Genomic DNA, 25,522 nt, shown 5'->3' on the forward strand with positions numbered 1-25,522 from the left:
ACAGCTAGCTAGTCGTCCCTCTCCAGCCGCAGCAAAGCGCCCTCTGCGCGCCAGGCCCCGCCCGCCCCGCCCCGCCCCGCCCGCCCCACGCGGCCCCGCCCCGCCCGCCCCGCCCCGCCCCGCCCCGCCCCACGCGGCCCCGCCCCGCCCGCCCCGCCCGCCCCGCCCCGCCCCGCCCCGCCCCACGCGGCCACGCTCCCACGCAGCCCCGCCCCGCCCCACGCGGCCACGCTCCCACGCAGCCCCGCCCCGCGCGCGCCCCGCCCACAGCCCGCTTCCCCTTAGCGGCGTCCCGGAGGTGCGCGGCGCGAGCTGGAACTTGCGATCATGGCGAACCAGGTAGCGCGGGGCGCGCGGGGCCCCGGCCCGAGGAAGGGTGAGCACGGGCGGCAGGCATCCCCGGGCGCCGACTGGGCCCGGGACGGGGTTCCGATACCGAGGCCGGAGCAGCGCCTGCCGCGAGCCCAGCGGGGAGGAGGAAGAAGCTGGCTGTTGGCCGCCGCTTGGAAAGCAGCTTTCTCTCTGCCCCAGAGCGGCGGGAGCGGGACGGGGCCGCGGGGAGCCTCGGAGTGGGGCGGAGCGCGCACGACGGAGGCCTAGGAGCGGCCATTGTCCTCCACGAGCCATGAAGGTGGCAAAGCTGGGTCCCGAACCGTGCTCTGGACCCCTCCGGTGCTTGTGTTTCTTAGCTGCAATTGATAAGTTTGCCTACGCTTCATCACTGTGCCACCAAGGAGTGCATTTCTTGAAGTCTTAGCACCGACACTTACATTCTCCTCTAATTCTGACGGAACACCCTTGCCAGGTGTTATCCCAGTAAACAGGCCGAACTTGCAGCTTAAAAAGTTGTGTGTACCCAGTGATCAATCCCACCAACATTGTGATTTAGTACGGACTCAGTTATGTTACTGTGTTTCAAGATCCTGAGATGCAAATAACAAAGGCAGAAATACGTAAAAAATAAATTTTAATGTGTTGCAGATTTTAGGCATTTTCTAGAAATATTCAATATTTTTTAATATATTGAGAATTTTTTTTTTACCCTTAGTGTCTCTCCCCCTGCCTTATGTGTTGACTTTGAAGAGTTAAACTCTAAACGATCTTTTAGTCAACCCTTCCTTATTCGCGACAGTTCTCAGACAAGGTGCAAACTTGTAACTCCTTTGGTAGCTCATAGCTGAAGTAAGGCCGTGTCCCTGGATTTAGAGTGGGGCTTTGTTTTTTAAAGGGGAAGTCATCTATCTGACTTAGACTCTGAATGAATTTTTCTTATAGTATTACTTTGGATCCCTAGATACATGACTCGGATTTTACTATTATAATTTCGATCCTGTGGTATTTCGTTTTGCAAACTGGTACATTGAGGTGGAAAAAAAAAAAGCTAGTATGTCTGAACTGTCTATGATTTCAGATTTGATATCTACATCAGCCTCAGTATTTACCCAAGTCTTAAATCTGCATGTAGCCCAACGCTCCTTTTCCTAAACTTGTTCCACAGATAAGTACTAACATTTGCAAAGCTGCACTGTGACAGAAACTGTGTTAGGTACTTCATGTTTATTTTTATTCACTCCTCATAACCACCCTGTTTGAGGGTGTTTAATCACTTTTCTTCCTCATCCTTCAGTGCACAGGTTAAAAGTGATGCTTTCCCAAATCCACCAAATGAAATTACACTCTTCCTTCACTGTTCACATTCTGTTTCTTTAAATCACTGTTCACTTTGTGCCTGTTTCTTTAAATCACACTGCAATTATTGACTGTTAAGTCTGACTGATGTAAGCCCACTGGGCTTGCAATCTTTATTCTGTCAACACATTTCATAACCATTAATGTGAGTTCATCAAAACCTAACCTTTCTTCTTGCTTCTCTGAAAATGAAGAGCTAACCTGACTCTACAGTTTATGCTGAAGACACATGATATAAGTCCTATACACCATTTTAAATGTTCCAGTATCCAAATGAAAGAGAACAGGTGAGCCTGGTGTAGTGGCACACACCTTTAATCCCAGCATTTGGGAGGCAGAGGTAGGAGGATTGCCATGAGTTCAAGGCCACCCTGAGATTATATAGTGAATTCCAGGTCACCCTGGGCTAGAGTAAGACCATACCTCAAAAAGAAGAAGAAAACCAGGTAAATCTTAATATGTATATAATCTAATATATTCAAGATCTATTTCAACATGTAATCAATATTTTTTAATATATTGAGAATTTTTTTTTTACCCTTAGTGTCTCTCCCCCTGCCTTTTTTTTTTTTTTTTCTTTCTGTTTTTTGTGTTTCGAGGTAGGGTCTCTAGCCCCAGACTGACCTGGAATTCACTATGTAGTCTCAAGGTGACCCCAAACTCACAGTGATCCTCCTACCTCTGCCTCCCAAGTGCTGGAATTAAAGTCATGCACCACCATAGCCAGTTTATACTGTCTTAAAAGTCCAGAGATAGTTTTACATTTATAGCCTGTCTCGGTTCAAACTGACCATGTTTCTAATGTTCAGTAGCCACATACGGCAAATGGCTAATGTATTGGCATAGTTATAATGCATAGTTACGCTGTTCTTATGTATCCCTCATTTCTTAGCATCCTTTCTACTGTGCAGTCTTGTACTAAATTGGTGCTATTTAAGCTATCTTGAGCAAAAGAGTTTAGTAGGGCATATTATTAAATATCCTACTGATAAGACCTGAGTGAGTTTGGTTTGATTTACTTTTTTATCTGCTGAGAATTGAACTCAGGGCCTTGTATAAGCTTGCTAGGCAAGAGCTCTACAGACTGAGCTAGATCCCACAGCCTGAGACATATGTTCTTCACCTGTTTATGCATTGTAGGAGGCTATTTAATAAAGCTTTTTAGCCAAAAGAAGCTTTTCTAGCTAATCAGGTAGTCGTCAATTTTAAGTGATTTTAAAGTCCGTTGTTTATATGAAATCTAAAAAAAATTCTATCACTTGGAGGGAAATGTTTTTCTATGAATCTGTGATATACTTCTAAGATTAGCTTTCATAGATACCTGAGTTGACCATGAAGTCATTTACTAATTTTGGAGAACAAATAGTTTACTTCTTTCTTTTCCCTGCTTTAGGTTATCAAGTGCAAGGCTGCGGTTGCCTGGGAGGCTGGTAAGCCTCTCTCCATCGAAGAGATAGAGGTAGCACCTCCACGGGCGCATGAAGTTCGGATTAAGGTAAGCATGCTGTCTAAGGCACCATGGGACAAAGCTTAGAATGAGTCTCTGGGTAGCTGAGATCTGAGGTCTACAGAGGATAAACCCCAAAAGGCAGTATCTAGGAGAAGGCACTGGAAGCCATCCACCCTCAGAATCACAGCATGCTCTCATGTGCTCTTCCTTGCAGCAGTCCTCTCCATCTTTCTGAATTTCCTCTGGTACTGAGCATCCAAACCCATAGATTAGTGGATTGCCACAATATAACTTTACTGTTTGCTTTGAAGGAACCTTTATAGGATCCTCTCCTTTTTGCTGTTTCCATAATTTACAATGTTTGGTGTCATAGTAGAATCAGTAAGAAAGAATGATGCCAGGTGTGGTGGTGCACACCCTTAATCCCAGCACTTGGGAGGCAGAGGTAGGAGGATCACTGTGAGTTCAAGGCCATTCTGGGACTCCATAGTGAATTCCAGGTCAGCCTGAGCTAGAGTGAGACCCTACCTTGAAAAACCAAAACAAAAAGCCTTCTGTTTTGTTAGAGAGGACTTCAAATAAAAAAATTGGCAAGAGGGCTGGAGAAATGGCTTAAGTCCTTTTAAAAAAAAATGGACGCTGGAGAGATGGTTTAGCGATTAACATGCTTGCCCACAAAGCCTAAGGACCCATGTTCGACTCTTCAGATCCCACATTAGTCAGACACACAGAGGTGAAGCAAAGTGCAAGGTCACACCTGCCTACTAGGTGGCACAAGTGTCTGACATTCTGTTGCAGTGGCTGAGACTTTGGTGTTCCAATTTTCTCCCTCCCACCCTCTCTAAAAATAAAAACATTGGTATGAGGTTACAAATTGACTAGAGCAATGAGCTAATGAAGTCCCTTTGCTAAGAGAGCTTTTCAGTATACCTAGCAAGTAAGGCCAGGGTTCAGCGCATTTATTAGTCTGGTGCTGCTCAACCTTCATTGAACTGAGAAAGGAACTTATCCCAAGAAAGAAGCATATTGCAAAAGAACCCAGCAGGAGAGATCTTGACGCTTATAAAACTTTGTTTTTAGCATTCTACTCTGGGTTTTCTTTGGGGGTTTATTTAGTTATTTCATTTTTAAAAATATTTGTGTTTAACATGGTAGTGCATGCCTTTAATCCCAGTACTCTCTTTTGAGACCAGCTTGAGAGTACATAATGAATTCTAGGTCACCTTGGGCTAGAGCAAGACTTTACCTCAAAAAAAAAAAAAAAAACCCAAAATGGGCTGGAGAGATGGCTTAGCAGTTAAGCACTTGCCTGTGAAGCCTAAGGACCCCGGTTCAAGGTTTGATTCTCCAGGTCCCACGTTAGCCAGATGCACAAGGGGCGCATGCATCTGGATTTCGTTTGCAGTGGCTGGAGGCCCTGGCGTTCCCATTATCTATCTATCTATCTATCTATCTATCTATCTATCTCTCTATCTCTATCTGCCTCTTTCTCTATCACTCAAATAAATAAATAAAAATGAACAAAAAAATTTAAAAACAACAAAATACATATTTATTTGTGTGTATGCTGCCAAGAATAAATGCTAGGACACAGGGGTTATAAACACTTGCTGATTTTGGAGGAGTTAAAATATAAAGAAATACATCTGAGAATCAACACAGTATTGCTAAAGAAAAATGTCTTTCATTTGACTTGTATCATGAAGTGCAAACACACACAACTTCTGTGCTTTTTATTTAATGTCCTGGTAGATCATTGCTACTGCAGTTTGCCACACTGATGCCTACACCCTGAGTGGAGCTGACCCTGAGGGGTGTTTCCCAGTGATCTTGGGACACGAAGGTGCTGGGATTGTGGAAAGTGTTGGTGAAGGAGTTACGAAGCTAAAGGCAGGTAATGAAAATATTTAAACCACTTAATTTAATTGCCATGACTTAATTCTATATGAATTTACTTTTCTGATAAGCTATACAACAGTTTATGAAGAAAGTTGGCCAGATTGATTACATTTCTCATCTGGGAAGCACAGATATTTGGACTTCTTTTTCCTGTCAGATTTTGCAAGCTACTCTTCATTTGAACCTATTTGAAGTGTGTTCCCAAAGCCAATTTTGGCAAATTAAGAACGTTAGAGATGTATCAGTTAGTCCGTATATTGAAACACACTGTGGCAAGACTATAGTCAGTATCAGAATGATGTTCAGGTAAAGTTTTAAACCTTGGAGTACTTTGCAGAGCAACATTAGCTGACAGGAATAAGAATTAGCAGAGGCTGCTGTATAATTGAGAACCAGATGTCAGCCCTTCAAGGATAATTACTTTGCATTTGTTTCCCAGGTGACACTGTCATCCCACTTTACATTCCTCAGTGTGGAGAATGCAAATTTTGTCTAAACCCTAAAACAAACCTTTGCCAGAAAATAAGGTTAGTATTTTTTGGTTTGGTTTGGTTTTTCGAAGTAGTGTCTCACTCTAGCCCAGGCTGACCGGGAATTCAGGGCTTAGTATCTTTTATTGTATTCTTAAAACAAAAGCTTATAGTAATAATAAGTGACCGTGTGGCAATCCATTGAGCACTTCTCACATGTATTTTTCATTATCTCTTTAAAGCAACCTTGCTGTTATGGTTACTAATATACCTGTTTTCTTTTTATTTTTTTTTTTTGGGGGGGGTTCAAGGTAGGGGCTCATTCTAGCTCAGGCTGACCTGGAATTCACTAAGTAGTCTCAGGTGGCCTTGAACTCTCAGCAGTCCTATCTCTGCCTCCCTAGTCCTGGGATTAAAGGCATGTACCACCAAGCCCAGCTATATCCTTGTTTTCAAGAATGAGAAAATCAAGACTCAGAAATTAAGGTTTCATAGATAGTACTTCTTGCCACCTTTGTCAAAGAAACTTCCTTTTTTTTTTCCTTGAGGTAGAGTCACACACCAGCCCAGGCTGACCTGGAATTCACTATTCTCAGGGTGGCCTCGAACTCTTGGTGATCCACCTATCTCTGCCTCCCAAGTGCTGGGATTAAAGTTGTATGCCACCATACCTGGCTTTCAAAGAAACTTCTTTTTGCAGCAGGAGGTGGTTAATACAAAGACAACTAGTCACAGTGCTGAGAACAAGGACTGTTGAGTGCTCGGCCTTAAATGGGACATATATACCAACCCTTCCAAGGCTCAGGAAACATCAGGGAAGAGAAGATGATAAGAGTATAAGAGCTGGAGGGTGGAGAGGAGTGCTGTGGTAAGAAACACTGTCTTCTGGAGATTACAGGACCACTGCAATCATAAACACACCGCACTTGGGTTATCTGCTCAAAATTGAGCCCATCAGCATTCCATAATGGATGGGAGAGTTCATGAGGCCCCACCACACTCTGAGAGCTAATGACAGTTAACAGTTGGCCAGTGAGGGAGGAGTTATTTTATTCAGTGGCCCAGCTACTAACAACTAATAAGTTGTCTGTGCTCTAATAAATAACCCCCACCTATGCACGTGCAAGATAACCAAATGAAATCCAGTCACCAGAAATATGGAGGGAGGGAGTAATGAAAGAGGGCTGGAGAAGCCGGGCATGGTGGTGTACACCTTTAATCCCCTCACTTGGGAGGCAGAGGTAGGTGGATCACCATGAGATCGAGGCCACCCCGACACTTCCAGGTCAGCCTGGGCCAGAGACCCTACCTCGAAAAACCAAAAACAAGAAAGGAAGAAGGGAAGAAAGGACGGAGGGAGGGAGGGAGGGGAAGGAAGAAAAAATAAGTAAATAAAGTGCCAGGGGTGGTGGTGCACACCTTTAATCCCACTTGGGAGGCAGAGGTGGGAGGATCACTGTGAGTTCAAGGCCATCCTGAGACTACATAGTGAATTCCAGGTCAGCCTGAGCTAACATGAAACCCTACCTCAAAGAAAAAGAAAACAAACAAAAAATATATACGTATTGTAGCAGACAGCTTCAGGTTCACTGAGATAAACTTTCAGACCAGACACAGTTATGGAGGAAGGGATTTATTGAAGCTTACAGATCCAGGGGAAGTTCCATAAATGGCAGAAGAAGCTGGCCTGCCTTCACAGGACCAAACAGAGAGAGAGAAGCACAAGGCAAAAGCCAAAATGCCACACAGCACAGCACACTTAAGCAACTCCAGCTAGGTACACTTTGCATATCTTTAGATTGAAATCAGAAACCCACCACCATACCTTAAGATCACCCAGTGACATTGCCTCCAGCAGGTGGCTACAGATGCAAACTACAAACAAATAACTGAATATATTGGGGGCCACCTATTCTATTCAAACCACCACACATATATATAAAATAAATAAAAAAGAAAGAGGGCTGGAGAGATGGCTTAGTGGTGACACTTGCCTGCAAAGCCAAAGGACCCAGGTTCAGTTCTCCAGGACCCAGGTAAAGCCAGATACACATGGTGGCACATGCATCTGTAGTCCATTTGCAGTGGCTGGAGGCTCTGGTGCACCCATTCTTTCCTGTCCCTCTCTCTCTCATCTGCCCCTCTTTCTCTATATAAAAATAAATATTTTTTTAAAGTCATGAAAGAGTGGGATTCATTGGGAAAGTAAAAAGGAGGTCAGCAGGAATGGGAGGGAGTAAGAGAGAGTAACTTGGGGATGAATATGATCAAAATACATTATATATATGTGTATGAAATTATAAAATGCATTTTTTAAGAAGGATTTGCCTAGTATCACTAGTCATTAAGATATAAAACGGGGCAGAAGGGATGGCTGAGCAGTTAAGGTGTTTGTCTGCAAAGCCAAAGGATCCGTGTTCGATTCCCCAGGACCCACATAAGCCAGATGCACAAGAGGGTGCACATGTCTGGAATTCATTTGCGATGGCTGGAGGCCCTGGCATGCCCCCTTTTTTTTTTTTTTTTTTTTTTGTCTCACCCTATTTCTCTGTCAAATAAGTAAATAAATATAAAGAAAGTATTTTTTTTTTAAGATATAAAACAAAGCTAAGCATGGTGGTGCACGCCTTTAATCCCAGCACTTGGGAGACAGAGGTAAGAGGATCGCTGTGAGTTCAAGGCCACCCTGAGATTACATAGTGAATTCCAGGTCAGCCCAGGCTAGAGTGAAACCCTACCTAAAAATGATATAAAACAGATCTTGTAGCTAGGACCTGTAATCCCAGTACTTGGGAGGATCAAGAGTTTGAAGCTAGCCTGAGCTACCTAGCCAAGTCCAGGCCTCGCCTAGTATACAAAGTGAAAGAAAGAAAAGCCAATAAAGGGGGAGGGGGGAGAAAAGTTTTCTGAATCTATTCTCTTTCCATAACAACTGGCTAAATATTCAAGGAAGGATGTGTTTGTGTGATAAATGAAAGTCATTTTACAATCCATTTTACAGTCTATTAAAGCAATAAAAAGTTACCACATAACGTTAGTGGGAAGCTTAGACAAGATAACATAGCACCTTGACACAGAAAAGGTAATTCTATTGTAAGCTATGTGATAAGGCTACTTAAAGAACTTTGAGCCAATTTACATCCTGTAGTTAACCTCTGCTCTAAATTGAAGGGGAATATACATCCAAAACAGTACTTCTGGCATGCACATAGTAATTGCACAGCCCAGTGAATGTTTGCGTTGTGTATGTGCCTGATGGTTAAATCCTTCATTCAGATAGGATAGAGATCCCTACCAGCACTGCTCTGTGTCCCTGGCCAGTCAGTTCCTGATTCTCACAGAGATTACCACTATCCAGGTAGCTTTCCCAGTATAACTTCATATAGATAGAATTGAGCATGTGCTCTGTCAAGCTTCTCCATTCATGATGTCTGTGGGTGATGTCTAAGTGGCTGTGTGCATCTTTACTTTTTGTGCCTCTGTCATATTCTGTTCTAAATATACTGTTCGAATTGTTCCCAGTTTGGAGCTATGATGATTGATACTGTTTGAGACATTCTTAGACATGTTTTGTGATGGACATATGCAGAACATTCTCTGGAGGGTTTTCCTGTGATTAAAGTGGCTAGGTTGTTGGAAACACGTCAACACCTCCCCAGTGTGAATATAAGAGTTTATATTCCCACCAGCATTGTATGGACAAGCTGCATGTTTTCTCCTTGTCTGTATATTTATTCATACAAATATTTTACAGTAATTTTTCTGAGTGTACTCAAATTATAGTGTTGATTTTATTTAAAATGACAAATGTGGACTGGAGAGATGGCTTAGCCATTAGGGCGCTTGCCTGCAAAGACAAAGGACCCAGGTTTGATTCACTAGGACTCACATAAGCCAGATGCACAAGGTGATGCATACGTTTGGAGTTTGTTTGTAGTGGCTGGAGGCCCTAGTGTGCCCATTCTCACTCACCCCCTCCCTCTGCTGTTTCCTCTCTTGCTTTCAAATAAATAAATGAAAATGTTCAAAATGACAAATGTTCAGTAGATCATACTCTGTTCAGTGCTGTTGCTTGACATAGCATCTCATTAGATTTTTTTGGTTTAATTTTATTTTTTTGAGAATCATTTTTTATTATTGGGCACATACTTTGTATGGATACATCATGTGTTGGTGCCATCTTTCCTTCTTCCCTGCCCCCATTCCACTTATGGGTTATGAATTGTGGGAGTAGCAGTCAGTTATTGACAGGAGGCAGTATCTCTGGGCATGACGTCCTAGCCTGTGACTCTTACAATCTTTCTGCCCCTGTTCCGCAAAATTTCCTTAGCCTTGGTGGGTATGTTTTAAGTCTGCTTCGGTGGTGAGCTCAATGGATTTTTATAGCAGTCTGTAAGGAAGGTTGCTAGTTCTTTGCTCTTTCTGGTAAGACAACAGCCTAATTAACTCAGATTTTGAACCTAGTGATCTTTCTTGGTCAGTGCTCTAAAGCAAATCCTTCTCCTCTGTTCTAAGATATCACAAGTAATTTTATTATTTATTTTATTGGTTGCCTTCTCGAGTTACAAATTCTGTTTGGAGTTTATTTGCTTATTTGTTTTTTCTTGGTTTATAACCAAATGCACAATCAAAGGGAAGAAAAACATGCAAAGCTTTGGTAATTGTTACACTTGAAAAAGGACTTCTAGGGCTGGAAAGATGGCTTAGTGGTTAAGGTGCTTGCCTGCAAAAAGCCTAAGGACACAGGTTTGATTTATGTAAGCCAGATGCACAAGGTGGCGCATGCATCTGGAGTTCGTTTGCAGTGGGCTAGAGGCCCTGGCCTGCCTGTTCCCTCTCTTACAAATAAATAAATAAACAAATAAACAAATAAAACATTTTTTGAAATATATTTTTAATGTATAATTTTTTGGTTATATACTTACAGACAGTAAACCATGATAATTCCCTCCCCTCCCTCATTTTCTCCTTCACATATTTTTATTTGAGAGAGAGAATGGGCACACCAGGGCCTCTAACCACTGCAAATGAACTCCAGATGCATGTACCACCTTGTGCATCTGGCTTACATGGGACCTGGCAAATCAAGCCTGGGTCCTTAGGCTTTGCAGGCAAGTGTCTTAACTACTGCGCCAACTCTCCAGCCCTAAAATGTTTAAAGAAAAAAGAAAAATGCTTTCTGATAGGTCATTTGTTTTCATCAGCTGGATTGGGTAGTTGATTGTAATTTCCTCTTATGTAAATTCTGGTTTTGGCTTTATCTGTTTTGTTTATTTTTTTTTTGTTTTAAGTTAGGGCCTCCTCACTCTAGCTCAGGCTGACCTGGAATTTGCTATGTAGTCTCCGGCTGGCCCCAACTCATGGTGATTCTCCAACCTTGGCCTCCCCAGTACTGGGATTAAAGGTGTGCACCACCATATCTGTTTTTAAAATATTTTATTTATTTATTTTACTTATTTTGAGAGAATAGTTGGTTTCTCCCATAACAGACATGCCACAATTGCACCAGTTAATACATTTGGCCTTGTTGGCCACCCTTAAAGCTTGCAGGGTCCACTGCTGGTTAGGACTGTTGAGGACTTTTCTTCTCCCAAAAGCCACTTGCTGCATTGCTCTTTCCAGTATCATAACAGCTAGTCAACAGGGAGGAGGCTTCCAGCTCAGCTTCAGCTTGATTTCTCAGTCACCTGCAGCTGCAGCATGTGGAATCTTCAGCAATAGGGTCTTCCCATCTAGTTCTAGTAGGCAACCAAGAACCTTGGCAATAAGAGCCTGCAGTGTTTTGAGGTCATCAGGGACTTCCCTGGCCAGCAACTTAGCAGAAGATATCTCACCCCTGGCACTGAAATTTTCTTAATAACAATCTGTTTGCTTCTGGGCACAACATTATCTACCTCCACAGGATACTTCTACCCAAACTCTCATTTAATATACATATTATTAGCTACCAAAGAAGTAGGCATCCATATTACTTACACAAGATACCTTTAATTTTGATTAACCCACCTCCCACCCCCTGACCCAACCATAAACCATTCTGCCCCCAGTATTCTACCCTGTACTTGCATATCTACTGTCCCCTCCCTTTAAGTCCGCCCCTCTCCTGCCTCCCTCATTGCCCTTTCTAGCTTCCTGGCCTCTACAACTGACTTTATTCCAACTCTTATAGAAAAATCTAAACATGTGATGGCTTCATCTTTTTGGTTTTTTGAGGTAGGGTCTTTCTCTGGTCCAGGCTGACCTGGAATTCACTCTGTAGTCTCAGGCTGACCTTGAACTCACAGTAATCCCCCTACCTCTGCCTCCCAAGTGCTGGGATTAAAGGTGTTTGCCACCACGCCTAGCTCTGGCTTCATCTGTCATGAAATTATACTTGTTCACAAATTCTTATGGAGTGCTTCTTAAATAATATATCTGATCCTATTCAAGTGAGCTCAGTAATCTAATAGCAGGTTCAGAAGGTACTGAAAGCTGGGTAAGAATAAAAGCCTTTGTGAACTTACCTAAGAAAGTATTGTTGAAATGTGATAAATGATTGAGTATGTTAGTAGTTAGACTTTTGATCTTAATACAATTTTCTGAGTATTTACTGACCATTTTTAAAAACTGATTTCCTGTAGATTTTATGAAATGTGAACTACCCTACCAATTATCCTTTTCTTCTTTAGAGTCACTCAGGGGAAAGGATTAATGCCAGATGGTACTAGCAGATTTACTTGCAAAGGGAAAACAATTTTGCATTACATGGGGACCAGCACATTTTCTGAGTACACAGTTGTGGCTGACATCTCTGTTGCTAAAATCGATCCTTCAGCGCCTTTGGATAAAGTCTGCCTTCTTGGTTGTGGCATTTCTACTGGCTACGGTGCTGCTGTGAACACTGCGAAGGTAAGACACTGGCCTGGGTTTTACTTCCACCTTGTAATTCAATTCAGCAAGGGTTGCTTGAAAGGTGAGGTTGCCTGGTCTGTGGTGTGTTGAGTATGTCCCTTATAGCCTTTCTTTCATGTTAGGTGGAGCCTGGCTCCACTTGCGCTGTCTTTGGCCTGGGTGGAGTTGGATTGGCCGTTATCATGGGCTGTAAAGTGGCTGGTGCATCCCGGATCATTGGTGTGGACATTAATAAAGATAAATTTGCAAGAGCCAAAGAATTTGGAGCCTCTGAATGCATCAATCCCCAAGACTTCAGTAAACCCATCCAGGAAGTGCTCATTGAAATGACTGACGGAGGAGTGGACTATTCCTTTGAGTGCATTGGTAATGTGAAGGTCATGGTGAGTACACTTGGCTCTGTTGCCTTTTTTATAGAATTTTGTTTGAAGTACAATTTCTTTAAGATTAAAAGTTCTTTTGGAAAGGGGAGGGGATATGAAGGAGACTGGAGTTTCAGAGGGGAAAGGGGGGGAGGGAGGGAATTACTCTAGGATATTGTTTACAATTATGGAAATTGTCAGTAAAAAAAAATAGATAAATAAGCCGGACATGGTGGTGGTGGTGCACACCTTTAATCCCAGCACTAGGGAGGCAGAGATAGGTGGATCACCATGAGTTCGAAGCCACCCAGAGACTACATAGTGAATTCCAGGTCAGCCTGGACTAGAGTGAGACCCTACCTTGAATGACCAAAATAAGTAAGTAAGTAAGTAAGTAAATAAATAAATAAATAAATAAATAAATAAATAAAATTATTTGGGGCCAGGTTCAGTGGCACATGCCTTTAATGCTAGCACTCAGGAGGCTGGGATAGGATCACTATAAGTTCCATGCCAGCCTGGTACTAGAGTGAGTTCCAGGTTAGCCTAAACTAGAGTGAGACCCTACCTTTGGTTTTTACAAAGAAAAAGGAAAGCCTTAATAAGAATTAATTTTAAGGCTTAGCAGTTGAGGTGCTTGCCTGTGAAACCTGAGCACCCAAGTTTGACTCCTCAGAATCCACGTAAGCCAGATGCACATGGTGGTGCAGACATCTGAACTTTGTTTGCAGTGGCTGGAGGCCCTGGCACACCAATATTTGTTCTATCTCTCTCTCTAATTAATACATTCATATTTTTTAATTTTCAGCATCCATACTTACAATAAACCATGATAATTCCCTCCCCTCCCCACTTCCTCCTTCACAAATCTACACCTCATCATATCCCCTCCCTCTCTCCATTAGTTTCTTTTATTTTGATACCATCTTTTTTCCTCCTATTATGAGGGTCTTGTGAAGGTGGTTCTAGGCACTACAAGTTCAAAGGTATCTAGGCCAATTTCTCTCTGGACAGTTGCATTGTAAGCAGTCCTTCCCTTCCTTTGGCTCTTACATTCTTTGCGCCAGCAATTCCACAATGGACCCTGAGCCAGGGAAAGTGTGATAGAGATATTTCAGTGTTGAGCACTCCTCAGTCACTTCTCAGCACTGTGTTACATTTTGGGTCATCATAGTGGTCACCGCCATCTGAAAAGGAAAGCTTCTCTAACCAAAAGTGAGAGTAGCATTAATATATGGGTATGACAGGGACCACATAAGCCAGATGACAAGGTGGTGCAGGCATCTGGAGTTCATTTGCAGTGGCTAGAGGCCCTGATGTGCCCATTCTCTCCCTCTTTCTCCCTGTGTGTGTGTGTCTCTCTCTCTCTTTGTGTTTCTCTCTCTCTCTCTCTGTATCTCTCTTTCCCTGTGTGCGTCTCTCTCTCTCTTTGTGTCTCTCTCCCTCCTTCCCTCCCTCTCCCTCTCCCTCTGCATCATTCTCTCTCACAAATAAATAAATAAATGTAAATAAATGTTTTAAAAAATAAATGAGTATGAACATTAAGTAGATTGCTTACAGGACAGTTTGGTGAGCATAATATATGCATTTAGCCAGATAAGAGCAGGTGGTACACCCCTAGGGCTCCTGACCTCCCCACCATAGGCTTTTGATTACATTTTCAATACCAGGCATGTATATATTCCCTCCCATGGAGCGGGCCTCCAGTCCAATTAGAAAACAGTTGTTCCCTCCCATAACAGACAGGCTACTATTGCACCTGTTCGGTCATTTGGCCTGGCTAACCAAACTTCAGATTTGCAATGCCCACTGTTTTCACTAAATACATAAGTAATATTTTAAAAAAATAATTAATTCTAATTAAACAAGAGGAAAGTAACTATATAAACTACACATATTTTATTTTAGAGATGGGGTCTCATGTTGCCCAGACTAGCCTCAAACTGGATCCTCCAACCTCTGCCTCCTGATTGCTGAGATTACAGGTGTGTGCCACCATGCCTGGTATATATGGTGCTGGTGATCAAATCCAGGATATAGTACATGCTAGGCAAGCACTCTGTCATTTGGGCCATATTTCATTGAGTGTTAAAGGTCTGTCTCATTAAATGAAAGTTAACATAAGGAAATGAGGATGTACTTTGGAATTGGATATGCACATACTTCATAACTCAGTGACCTTGAGCAAAGGACTAACTTTTCTAAACTTTGGTTTCTCATCTGTAAAATACAGATAATAAAAACACCTTGATGGTACTAAATAAACACTCAAGAAGAGTATTACTGTTGGGGCTGGAAAGGTGGTTTAGCGGTTAAGGTGTTTGCCTGCAAAGCCAAAGAATCCCGGTTCAACTCTCCAGGACCAACATAAGCAAGATGCACATGGAGGCACATGCATCTGGAGTTGGTTGCAATGGCTGGAGGCCCTGACGTGCCCATTCTTTCTCTCTTTCTCTCTTTCTCTGCCTCTTTCCCTCTCTCAAATTAAAAAAAAAAAAATTTTTTTTTAAGTATTACTGCCAGGCATGGTGGCACACACCTTTAATCCCAGCATTTGGGAGGCAGAAGTAGGAGTATTGCCGTGAGTTGGAGGCCACCCTGAGACTCCATAGTAAATTCCAGGTCAGCCTGGGCTAGAGTGATACCCTACCTTGTAAAACCAAAATAAATAAATAAATAAATATTACTGTTACTTCTGTAAGCTTTCTTCATGTGTCCCTTGTACATATACCCAGTAGTATGTATTTATGTGTACACTTTTTTCAGGAATTTTCAAATAGATTTCCATAATGACTGTAGCAATTTATATTTCCACATAGTGTGCCCCTATTCCATGTCCTCACAAACACTTACCTTTAGCTTTTTTAAAAAAATTATTTTAATATTTTACTTACTAGAGAGAGAATAGGCATGCCAGGGCCTCTAGCCACTGTGAACAAATTTTAGATACATGTATCACTTTGTACATCTGGCTTATATGAGTACTGGAGAATCAAACCTGGGTTCGCAGGCAAGTGCTTTAACTACTAAGCCATCTCTCCAGCCCCTCCTTAGCTAATTTTTTTAATAGCCATTCTTACTGGGATAATTTTTTTATTGCTTTTGATTTTCATTGACATGATGATTAGTGATGTTAAGCATTTTTTACGTATATATTGGCAACTTCTAAGCAAAGTGCCTATTCATGTCTATTGCCCATTTGTAGCCAGGTATTTAGAATTTTGTTTTATTTTTGAGTGCCCTGCAAATTTTGGGTATCAGCCCCTTATTAGATACGTAATTTAAATATTCTCAGTGATGTTGTCCCTGCACTGTTTTCTTTGCTGGGCATACGCCTTTTAGTTTTTTGTAATCACATTTGTTAGTTTTTGGTCTCATTTCCTATAGTTTTTGGAGACTTGTCCAAAAAAAATCCTGTCCATTCCAACAATGTTTAGAAGTATTTTCCATTCTAAAAAATATATTTTTATTTATTTTCAAGAGGAGAGAGTATGAGGACCTCCAGCCACTGCAAACAAACTCCAGATGCATACGCCACTTGGTGTATCTGGCTTTATAAGGGTACTAGGGAGTGGAACCCAGGTTGTTAGGCTTTGCAGGCAATCACCTTAACCATTGAGCCATCTCTCCATCCCATTCATAGTTTTTTTTGTTTTGTTTTGCTTTATTGGAGAGAGAATGAAGACACTGTGTTATCCTGCCATTGCAAATGAATTCCAGATGCATAAGCTATTTTGTGCATCTGACTTTGCTTGGGTACTGGGAATCGAACCCAGGTTGTCAGCCTTCGCAAGCAAGCCAACTGCTGAGCCATCATTCCAGCTATGTAATTAATTGTAACTGGTAAAAGAGAGTGGTATAGATTCGTTCTTCTCCATTGTGGGTATTGGGTATGTGTGCTTTTAAAATACTAAGCAGGGGAGCTGGAGAAAAGTGTTTGACTGTGAGCCTAAGGACCCAAGTTTGATTCCCCAATGCCCACATAAGTCATATGCACACTTGTCTGAAGTTCTTCTGCAATGGTTGGAGCCCCTGGCACACCATTCTCTCTCTGTCTCTCTGCCTCTTTCTCTCTCAAATAAGTAAATTTTAAAAAAATAGTAAGCAGACAAAAGCTTTAAATTTGTTCAGATTTTGCCTATTAAATATGATTATTCAATAAAAATAAAGTTAGTGGGCTGGGGAAATGGCTTAGCAGTTAAGGCATTTGCCTGAGAAGCCTAAGGACCCTGGTTCAACTCCCCAGGATCCACGTAAGCCAGATACACAAGGGGGCGCACACGTCTGGAGTTCGTTTGCAATGGCTGGAGGCCCTGGCACACCCATTCTCTCTCTCTCTCTCTCTCTCTCTCTCTCTCTCTACTTGCCTATTTCTGTATCTCAAATAAATAAAATGTTTAAAAATAAATAAATAAATAAAGTTAGTGACCAGTAAATTTGGACATTTGCTGCCACTTACTTATTTATTTATTTATTTTAAGGTAGGGTCTCACCCTAGCCCCGGCTGACCTGAAATTCACTATGTAGTCCCAGGGTGGCCTTGAATTCACAGTGATCCTCCTACCTCTCTGCCTCCTGTGTGCTGGGATTAAAGGTGTACGTCACCATGCCCGGCAGGCACTTATTTTTTTTTTTAAGTTCAGTGTCACCCTTTCCCATGAGTGGTTTCTAGGGAAGTGGGCATTGTCATCACAGTGTGTTGACTCCTATGATTTAGCCTGATCTCTCTACTTACAGAGAGCAGCACTTGAGGCGTGCCACAAAGGCTGGGGTGTCAGTGTGGTGGTTGGAGTAGCTGCTTCGGGAGAAGAAATTGCTACTCGTCCATTCCAGCTGGTGACGGGTCGCACGTGGAAAGGCACTGCCTTTGGAGGTAATTCAATGAATGAAATAAGTACATTTTCTCTTATCATGTTCCCACTGGCATATTTTAAATCCCACGCTAATTTTCTTCTATTTGTAAGATTCTTATGAGCCATCTTCTCATCATAATTTGTATGCAAGGTTATTTAAATAGAAGGCTTTCAAATTCAATCAGCATTTATTCCTGAAGCCATGGCCCTCTGTTACTTACTTTTAAAAATAAAGTCTGTTAATTGACCAGAAGTTTTGGGCAGAACAAACGGGAGAAACTGGCATCAGGCTAAGTAAACAGTGTCAGCCACACTGCCTAATGTTTGGACTTAGTAGGTGTCACATTTTTACTTACTTTTCTAGAGAATGCAGTTATCACTTGGTATGACCAGACTTCTTTCAGAATAGTACTGGTATTACTCATAACCAATACTGAGACTTAACACTGAAAATATGCCAGGTGTGATGGTGCATACTTCTAATCCCAGCACTCGGGAGACAGAGGTAGGAGGACCACTGTGAGTTCAAAGTCACCCTAAGACTACATAGTGAATGCCAAGTAGCTTGGGCTAAAGTGAAACCCTACCTCGAAAAACCAAATAAAGAATTTAAACTGAAAGTACTAGACAAAACCTAGTGACAAAGTGATCCTTTTCCCCTAAGAAGGGAAGGGTTACCTAACTACCAGCAGAATGCTGGGAAACAGTTTTCATCTTTTCTGGGGTGCTTGGCTAGGGAACAGAAAATACATCCACTTCTGTGAATGAATTAAATCCATAATTACAAAAAAAAAAAACAAAAAACTAGGGAGCTGTAGAGATGTCTTAGTGGTTAAGGTGCTTGCCTGCAAAACCTAAAGACCCATGTTCTACTCTCCAGATCCCACATTAGCCAGACGCACAAAGGTGAGGCAAAGCCGGGTGGGTGTGGTGGTGCATGCCTTTAATCCCAGCACTCCGGGGGCAGAGGTAGGAGGATAGGAGGATCACCGTGAGTTTGAGGCCACCCTGAGACTACACAGTGAATTCCAGGTCAGCTTGAGCTAGAGTGAGACCCTACCTCCCGGTTGGGGGGGGGGGAGCAAGCACAAGGTTCCACATGCCCATTAGATGGCACAAGCATATGGTGTTCAATTGCATTGGCTAAGGCCCTGGCATGCCAATTCTCCCCTTCCCCCCCCAAAAAAAACGGGGAAGTTGTGGGGGGGGGAAATCACATGGTGTTTGAATTATTAACAAAATGCTAAGATCCTGTGCCACATATTATGCCATTGTTTTTGAAAGCTACTACAAAAAAAAAAAAAAAAAGCTCTTGAAAGTAGGCTAAAATGAGAGAGTGGCCAAAACTTTTCTTGTTTAAGCTACAGTATTTATTTACCTTAGAAAATGACAGTCTGAGCCAGGCATGGTGACGAATGCCTTTAATCCCAGAGATAGGAGGACTACCATGAGTTCAAGGCCACCCTGAGAATACAGAGTGAATTCCAGGTCAGCTTGGACCACAGAGACTCTACCTTGAAAAACCAAAAAAGAAAGAAAGAAAGGAAGGAAGGAAATGTCAGTCTGGCTGGGCATGGTGGCACACTCCTTTAATCCCAGCACTTGGGAAGCAGAGACAGGAGGATCACTATGAGTTTGAGCACAGCCTGAGACTACATAGTGAATTCCAGGTCAGCCCAGGCTAAAGTGAGACCCTACCTTGAAAAGCAAAAAAAAAAAAGAAAGAGAAAGAAAAAGTCTGACAGGTATACCCCTCTTTTCCAGCCTCCTAGAACTGACCACTGACTGTTTAAGGCACACATGCTCTCCAGGGGCACTATCTTAACCACCGCTAGATTTGAAAGCACCTTTAAAGCCTAGGTGCCTAAGCAGGGGTTCTTGGAGCCTCATGCTGCCATGTGTAAAGAGAAATTCACCACAATAGTACAGACCTTTGTAATGCCAAAGTATGACCCAGAGGTGTAAATAGAAGATTTGGTCTAGAGATTAGGGGTGGCTATAATCATCTATTATCAGGTCTAAGGGAAAAATGTAAAATTCTGACATGGGGGGAATAATTGGTGGAGGATGTAAAGAACATTTAGAAAACGCTCAAAAGAGGTTTGAAGACTGGTCCAAAATGTCCTTAAAGTATGAGATGGCATCTTTGTTCATTTAATTGCTGCTTTGGCTACAACTAAGAAACTGGAACATCTTTGTTTAAAATTTTATTGCATAACTGCAGATATCCTACTCCTGTTTTTCACTTTCATTGTTCTGAAATACTAATCCTCTGTTTCATTGTTGAATTTAAAACCCAGGAAGTAAATTCCTGTATTGCATTAGGTTATTTTTATTCCTTAAATCTCATAATTACAAAAATATTTGCTTTTGTGGACCTAAATAAACTTGTTAAGACTTCCAGAATTCTGTCTTGCATAGTTTTAAAGTCTCAGTTGGACCAGGAATGGTCATACCTGTAACACCACTGGGGAAGCCGAGGCAGGGAGGGGGTTGCAAGCTTGAGGTTAGGCTGGGCTACTTAGAAAACTATATCTTTAGAAAAGTTAGTTGGGCCGGGCATGGTAGTGCCTGCCTTTAATCCCAGCACTTGGAGGCGGAGGTAGCAGGATCACCTTGAGTTTGAGGCCACCCTGAGACTACATAGTGAATTCCAGGTCAGGCTGGGCTAGAATGAGACCTTAGTTGGAAAAACAAAACAAAACAAAAAAAGATTAGTTGGCCCAAACCTAAATAATTATTTAAATAGAGATTTACTTTAGTAACTCTTCCCTCTAGTACTAGGGATTAAACCTGTGCCTTTGTACATGCTTGGCAAGTGCTCTACAGCTGAACTTTTATCTCTAGTGCTTTTTTTTTTTTTTAAAGAGAGAATGGGCACATCAGGGCCTCTAGCCACTGCAGATGAACTCCAGACACATGTGCCACCCTGTACATCTGGCTCTACATGGGTACAGGGCAATCGAACCTGGACCCTTAGGCTTTTTAAGCAAGCGGCTTAACTACCAAACCATCTCTTCAGTCCAGACCCTATTTTTATTTATTTATTTATTTATTTATTTATTTATTTTATTTATTTTATTTATTTGAGAGCGACAGACACAGAGAGAAAGACAGATAGAGGGAGAGAGAAAGAATGGGCGCGCCAGGGCTTCCAGCCTCTGCAAACGAACTCCAGATGCGTGCGCCCCCTTGTGCATCTGGCTAACGTGGGACCTGGGGAACCGAGCCTCGAACCGGGGTCCTTAGGCTTCACAGGCAGGCGCTTAACCGCTAAGCCATCTCTCCAGCCCCCTATTTTTTTTTATAGTCACTTTTTGTATTTTATATAACAGGTTATACCTTTTATCTCCTCCCCATTGCTCCCATTACCGTGGGGACCTCGTCAGTGGGGTTTAATAGTCACTATGTGGTCAATGAAGGCCTCAGTCAGTCCCTGTGGGATAGTAGGGGGACTGTGCCTCAGGGATATTCCTACCTACTCTGTGGCTCTTATTCTTCCTGCCCCTCTGTTCCCTGAGCCATGGCAGGCCTCTTGGCAGTCTGATTTAGTGTAGAGTTCTCTGTAGCCTCTAGTTTTGTGCTTGGATGGGTTTTGATTGATCACCATGTCTGTCACTATTGCCCTGGAGCTGATAATCAGGCTTGTAGTGAGGGCAGTATGCATGTCGCCACTTCCTCTGCAATTTCTCCTATAGCCCTTTATTGTTATTTTGAGAGAGTCTCTCTAAGTTGTCCAGGCTAGCCTTGAAAATCAGGCTTGGCTTGAACTTGCGGTCCCTTATTGCCTCACCCCAAAGTAGCTGGAATTGTAGTCCTGTGCAACCAAGACCAGCTTTTAGTAACCTTTTTTGTCGGTGTAGGCCCTCACTCTAAGCCAGACTGACCAGGAACTCACTCTAGTTCCAAGCTGGCCTCAAACTCACAGTGATCCTCCTACCTCTGCCTCCCGATTGCTGGGTTGCACCACCACTCCTGACTCTTAGTAACTCTTAATACAGCAAAATGACAATAACTCAAATCATAACTAAAGATATGACAATTTCTTTACTTCATACCAATTTTGAAATATTTAATTTCCCTGTAATGCAACTTATTTTCTTAAATGTCTTCATGTCACCTGCCAAGTAAATTCTCTTAAACATTCTGTAGAAATTGTTGCACCAATTAATCCATAGGTACATGATTTCTTTTAGGGTGGAAGAGTGTAGAAAGCGTCCCAAAACTAGTGTCTGAATATATGTCCAAAAAGATAAAAGTGGATGAGTTTGTGACTGGCAATGTGTCCTTCAACCAAATTAATGAAGCCTTTGAATTGATGCACTCGGGGAAGAGGTAAGCTTCTTTAGCTGTCTGCTACAGAACACTGATGTAAAATGCACACACAAATGTAATTTTATGTTTGTTTATAGTAAGCAGCATGGCTACAATTAGGACAGGGTTTACAATGGAGGATCAAAGTTATCGTAATATTATTTTTTAAAGTACATCATCTGAAATCTATGCTTACTGTGTCTCCTTTTCTTACAGCATCCGAACTGTTGTAAAGATTTAAATTCAGAAAACCATCCATAGGATACCTTCTCCAGTGATCTGATAGCAGCAGCCTGACAGGCAGAAGATTTTGCAAATTCACAGCCTCTTAGACCTTTGGTAACTAATAGAGGGAATGTGTGTAGCACTATAATCTAAAACAAGGCTAATATAGTCACAAGTCTGTTTTCTGAATAAGGTAACTAATAGAGGGAATGTGTGCAACACTATAATCAAGAACAAGGCTAATACAGTCACAAGTCTGTTTTCTGAACTAGCTACATAAATAACTACTGATATTTTAGCATAATAAAAATAATTTCTGGGGGCTGGAGAGATGACTTAGCGGTTAAGGCACTTGCCTACAAAGCCAATTTCAATTCCTTAGTATCCAGGTAAGCCAGATGCACAAGATGGCGCATGCATCTGGTGTTTGTTTGAAGTGGCTGAAGGCCCTGGTGTACCCCTCTCCCTCTCTCTCTCTCTCTCTCTGTCTCTCTAATGAAATAAATTTTTAAAAAAATATGTATTTGTGTGTAAGCTTACTTTTTTTTTTCTGTGTTCATTCTCATAGTTTCTCTCCCATTGTTTTCACTATGTAAAGTGCAGGCAGAATTTGAGAGTCCATCTTACTACTGCATAGTCCAGGATGGCCTCTTGCCTCCACCTGCCCAGAGCTGGGATTACTGTGGAGTACTGACACACCCAATTAGAAATGCTTATTTTTTAAAAGAAAAAGGTTTTCCTTTGCTTTTCTTCTCAGATTATACAAATGTAAACAGTTTTAGGATATTAAAATAGTGTTACTGGGGGCTAGAGAGATGACTGTGTTGGTTAAGTGCTTACCACACACATATAAGGACCTGAGTTCTAATCCCCAGCACCCAAGTAAAAGCTGGGCACAATGGCCTATGCCTGTAATCCAAGCACTGGGGAAGTAGAGACAGGAGGATCCCTAGGTCTTGCTTGCTAGCTAGTCTAATCCTATCTCAATGGGGAGGGGGTATGATGGAGAATGGAGTTTCAAAGGGGAAAGTGGGGGGGCATTATCATGGGGTATTTTTTATAATCATGGAAGTTGTTAATAAAAACTTGGAAGAAAAATAAATAATAAAATGCTAAAAAAAAAAAAAAAAAAAGACCCTATCTCATAAAAACAAGGTGGGGGCTGGAGAGATGGTTTAGCGGTTGAAGCACTTGTGAGCAAAGCCAAAGGACCTAGGTTCAGTTCCCCAGCACCCACATGAAGCCAGATGCACAAAGTGGTACATGCATCTGGAATTCATTTGAAGTGGCTAGAGGTCCCATCATGCCCATTCTGTGTCTGTCTGTCTCTCTCTCTCTCTGCTTACAATTATATATATATATAATTTTTTTTAATAAGGCAGATAGGGCATAGTGGTGTATGCCTTTAATCCCAGCACTTGGGAGGCCGAGGTAGGAGGATCGCTTAGAATTTGAGGCCACCCTGAAACTACATGGCAAATTCCAGGTCATCTTGGACTAGAGTGAGACCCTACCTCAAAAGAAACAAAACCAGCCAGGTGTGGTGGAACACGGCTTTAATCCCAGCACTCAGGAGGCATGGGTAAGAGGATCACCATGTGTTCAAGGCCACCCTGAGACTACATAGTGAATTCCAGGTCAGCCTGAGCTAGAGTGAGATCCTACCTCCAAAAACCAAAAAAACTTTTTAAAAGTTACTCCAATCTTTAGAGCTAGCCAATTTAGTTTATGTTTAATTTATCATAATTTCAGTTTATCACACTTATATATAAGTATTGACATTCCTAGCTGAAAGCACTGTCATGTCTTAAAAATCCAGTAAAAAAAAAAAATCAAGTTTACAAGATCTGGGGCTGCAATGGCTCAGTATTAAAGGTGCTTTCCTGCAAAGCCTGCCAGTTCAGGTTCAATTCCCAACAACTCATGTTCCCAGCACCCATGCAAGCATGTGGCATTCATCTTTACGAGCAAGAGATCCTGGCAGATATGTGCGCACACACTATAAATCAATGCTTTTAAAACTTTACAAGATCATGGGCTGGGCGTGGTGGCGCACGCCTTTAATCCCAGCACCTGGGAGGCAAAGGTAGAAGAATTGCCAAGAGTTCGAGGCCACCCTGAGACTACATAATGAGTTCCAGGTCAGCCTGAGCCAGTAAGACCCTATCACAAAAAAACAAAAAAGAGTTTAAAAGATCATACTGTACAGACACCTGGATCCTAAGAGTCAATGAGAGATAAAAGTTTTGGTTTTTAATTTTTTTTTATTAACAACTTCCATGATTATAAAAAATACCCCATGGTGATACCCTCCATCCCCCCACTTTCCCCTTTGAAACTCCACTCTCCATCATACACCCTCCCCATCTCAATCAGTCTCTTTTACTTTTGATGTCTTGATCTTTTCCTCCTCTTATGGTGGTCTTATGCAGGTAGTATCAGGAATTGTGAGGCCATGGATATCCAGGCCATTTTGTGTCTGGAGGGAGCGTGTTGTATGCAGTCCTGCCCTTCTTCGGCTCTTACATTCTTTCTGCCACCTCTTCCACATTAGACCCTGAGCTTTGGAAGGTGAGATAACAGATATTGCACTACTGAGCACTGCAGTCCTTTCTTTCCATCACCACGATACCTTCTGAGTTGTCCCAAGGTCACTGCCATCTGAAAAGAGAAGATCCTCAACCAAAAGTGAGAGTAGCATTAATATAAGGGTGTGAACATTAACAGAAGTGCTTACTGGGCAGTTTGTTACCATAGTATATACATTTGGCCAGACAACAGCAGATGTTACACCCCTAAGGCTTATAACTACCCCCATTTTAAGTTTTGAGTATCAGGTATGTATTCCCTTCCCATGGAGCAGGCCTCCAGTCCAATTAGAGGGCAGTTGGTTTCCTCCATAACAGACGTGCCACTGTTGCACCCATTGGCTCATTTGGCCTGGATGGCCAATTATAAGGCTTGCAGTGTCCACTGATGAGTATCTTCACTGGTGATTTCTCTTTCTCCCATTGAATTGCATGCAGAATGGCTTCTTCCAGCTTTCTGTCAGCTGGTCTGCATGGAGGTTATCAGCTCAGTTCCAGCATGATTTCTCAGTGGCCTTGCAGCCCAAGTATATAGAGTCTTCAGCAATAGGGTCTTACCATCTATTTCTGGTGGGAAACCAAGGGCCTCAGCAATGGCCTATAATGTTTTGGGGGCATCATAGATCTCCCTGGCCAACAACTCACTGGAAATTATCCCATCCCTGGAACTGAAAATTTTCTAGCAACAATCTACAGCTCCTGAGGGTTCCATTGTCCAAAAAAGTAGGATTCCATGTTTTATTTATATCCTCTTCGATTTTGATTAGCTGTCCCTCCACTT

General features: G+C 42.2%; 1 protein-coding gene across 1 annotated transcript; it reads left to right on the top strand.

Moving 5' to 3' along the window:
* The first annotated feature begins 264 nt into the window (after window positions 1–264).
* Window positions 265–22,576, top strand: LOC101616334 (alcohol dehydrogenase class-3). Its single transcript, XM_004661637.3, has 9 exons — window positions 265–339; window positions 3,083–3,184; window positions 4,892–5,033; window positions 5,478–5,565; window positions 12,177–12,396; window positions 12,522–12,782; window positions 17,499–17,634; window positions 21,811–21,949; window positions 22,145–22,576. Exons 1-9 carry the CDS (start codon window positions 328–330, stop codon window positions 22,167–22,169), a joined length of 1,125 nt encoding a protein of 374 aa, XP_004661694.1. The 5' UTR covers window positions 265–327; the 3' UTR covers window positions 22,170–22,576.
* The last annotated feature ends 2,946 nt before the right edge of the window (window positions 22,577–25,522 follow it).

This window comes from Jaculus jaculus, chromosome 2 (assembly GCF_020740685.1).
Source record: "Jaculus jaculus isolate mJacJac1 chromosome 2, mJacJac1.mat.Y.cur, whole genome shotgun sequence".
Taxonomy (NCBI): domain Eukaryota; kingdom Metazoa; phylum Chordata; class Mammalia; order Rodentia; family Dipodidae; genus Jaculus; species Jaculus jaculus.